The sequence below is a fragment of the Anopheles aquasalis genome, chromosome 2, assembly GCF_943734665.1.
Source record: "Anopheles aquasalis chromosome 2, idAnoAquaMG_Q_19, whole genome shotgun sequence".
In the NCBI taxonomy this organism is placed as follows: Eukaryota; Metazoa; Arthropoda; class Insecta; order Diptera; family Culicidae; genus Anopheles; species Anopheles aquasalis.
The window spans coordinates 11692501-11695000 of record NC_064877.1 but is presented as its reverse complement, the minus strand read 5'-3'; the positions used below and the strand labels follow the sequence as shown (position 1 = coordinate 11695000).

At 46.6% G+C, this 2500-nt stretch overlaps 1 protein-coding gene across 1 annotated transcript in view; it reads left to right on the top strand.

The window, feature by feature from the left end:
* LOC126571704 (nephrin) overlaps positions 1 to 2500 on the top strand; it is a 90945-nt gene that overhangs the window by 84219 nt on the left and 4226 nt on the right. Inside the window, exons 15-16 of the mRNA XM_050230453.1 lie at positions 2198 to 2299; positions 2399 to 2483. Of these exons, the coding sequence (XP_050086410.1) occupies positions 2198 to 2299; positions 2399 to 2483 (187 nt within the window). The remainder of the gene's footprint in view (positions 1 to 2197; positions 2300 to 2398; positions 2484 to 2500) is intronic.

Here is a 2500-nt window from a genome sequence, read left to right as displayed (position 1 = left end):
AGTTCATCAGACGGGATGGCATCAGAAGAGCGAGAGCGAAGGATCATAAACAAGCTGCAGCGTTATTTTTTTCCGCCCGCAGGACAAGTCACATGATTGACGTTGACCTTTTTGATTCCCGTTGTATTTTTGTGGAAGAAGCCAGTTGACGGCTGTCAAATCAAGATGAATCACCATCGACATGGCTCAGGATGTTTCATCGAACAAATTTAAGCATTCTATCGATTCCTTGGTATGCCAATGGAATTTTATGGATTTGCAATTTGGTTTTTTGAAACTGAATTTTGTCAGACTTGTGATCGACACTTTAGTCCTTAGGCTAGACTGTCAGTTGAAGTACGGGAGAGTTTGTTCTGCGAAATGTCTTCAATTTTGCAGTAAAAGGTTTTTAAGGTCAGAATGTCATTGATTAATAATTTTGATCGACGTAACTGTCATGAACGAAGCAGAAACACATTGGTTTGTGTGCCGTAAACGCACGAATTTCCCTTGCAACTCTTCGGTATTCTTTGCCAATCCGACTGAAGTATTAGAAATGTTTTAGGTCCAGTGATAGCTCGACTGCTCTTTCTAAAAACGGCAGTCAGCGTTCTACAAAAATACATCATGAATTCTAACTTCCTGCCAGACCATGAGCACCATGAACACACGCTCGTGATAGTAATTAACAAAACCCCTAAAACGATGGCGTTGTTCATTTATTTCAAAGGACTCTCATGCCATGTCAAATGAGAATACACATTACTACACTCCCGGGGAATACAACACTAATTGACTCCTGGAGTGAAGCAATGGAGGCACGGATACCTCTCCGACCGCCCTAACACCGCCCTAACGCAAATTAGGAAACAAAAGTAAAGTTTTCGCGCAACGAGCGGCACTACTCGTGAGCTCATCGCGATAACTTGTCACGGGTTCGAGCTTGGCTTAGCTTGCCGGCATCGGCACCCGAGCTTGTCGCCAATGTACGCCCGCTGGCGGCCAGTTGCCTAGCAAAAAAAAAACCACGGCCCAGAACGGACGATGAGCAAACGAGTCCTTCCGTACAGGCAATGACAGTTTGCAACACCGGAGTGAAACGACACGCAAAAAAAAAATAGCAAAACTTCAAAATATCCACACCGGATTCTCTCGTTCTCGTCGGAACATCGGCAACAACATTTGCAATGCAGTGCGCACTATAGTCACACTCTAGCCAGCCCTGGTGGTAGCCTTCGTGCAAACTCACCTGGAGCGCTAGTGCAGCGGGACCGCAATTTCGCTTATTAAAAAGTTGTAACGCGGCGGAACTAGGGGAGTTCATTAAAAAAAAACCTTATCCTTCATCCTCTAGTCGTCCCGTTCGTGGGTCCTTGTTGAAGAGAGAGAGAGTAAAAGGTCAAAAGGCAGGATATTATGTCAGGAGGAGCACCATTACGAAGTTTGTTGAACGGAGAAGAAAAATGCAGCACTACGGAGTTGCACTGTAACTTCGTGGAACAAGAAAAAAAGAGAGCGAGAGAAGAGGAAACCCCCTCAAAGCTTATCCAGGGAAGCCCGTTTTGCTAACGAACCCGTCGTACGACACCCGTCAGACGAGTTTAGGCGCCGCAAGAGATGAATGCGCGAGCTGACCGTTGACGAGACTCGACTCGTTAGGGAAGTGGTTGATGGAGTGAGAAAAAAAAGAGTGAAATTATAATTCCTTCATAAACACTGTACCATCGCTTTAAGGCTCGGCAGAAATCACTTTATGGCGTCCCGGGGCTGCCATCAAACCAGCATTCCCTTGAATAACTCTCGTTAGATCCCGAGACACGCCGGTTATTGCATGTTGCACCGGAGAGTGAAGTGTCGGCTCTGGGTCCCGTTGCTAGTGCTACATCTAGGAACAGAACAGCAACCGTAGATTGTTCATTTGCTAGAACTCACTCCAGTTCTGGCAATAACACTGCATCCTGCTCGATGCTGCAACGGGCAGTGACATTGTAGAAGCTCTATTTTTTTGTACCAACCCTGAGCTCTCGGGCAGCAACACATCAGGTATCCTGAAATCCTCTCCATCGCGATGGTTTTTTTGGGGACTCAACACTACTGTCCGTGGCCATAATAACGAGGATGACATCGGCAATAGCTTGCACTCGTTTCCGTGTGTTCCTTTTTTTGTTACTGAATCCTTTTTCCATTTTTTGTGTACTCTCCCCTCTCAAACGGACAGGTTTTTGAGGAGTCAAAGCGCAAGCTGCTGCAGAGCATTAGCTACCACAGTGCGGAGATGCTGCTGAAGAAGCTGCCCAGTGACACCAAGTTTATCATCAAGGTAGGTGTCAACTTGTTGCGCTAGATAAGCGTCAGCGTCTGTTGCAAAAGACCGCATTGCGTAATATACCATGTACCGTAATACTAATTCGTTTTGCAGATAACGCCATACAATCTCCAGGGGACGGCACCAACCAGCTACCGGGTGAAAGCGCAGACACTGCCAGCTCCACTGCTGCGGACGGGTAAGTGCTCAGCTGTT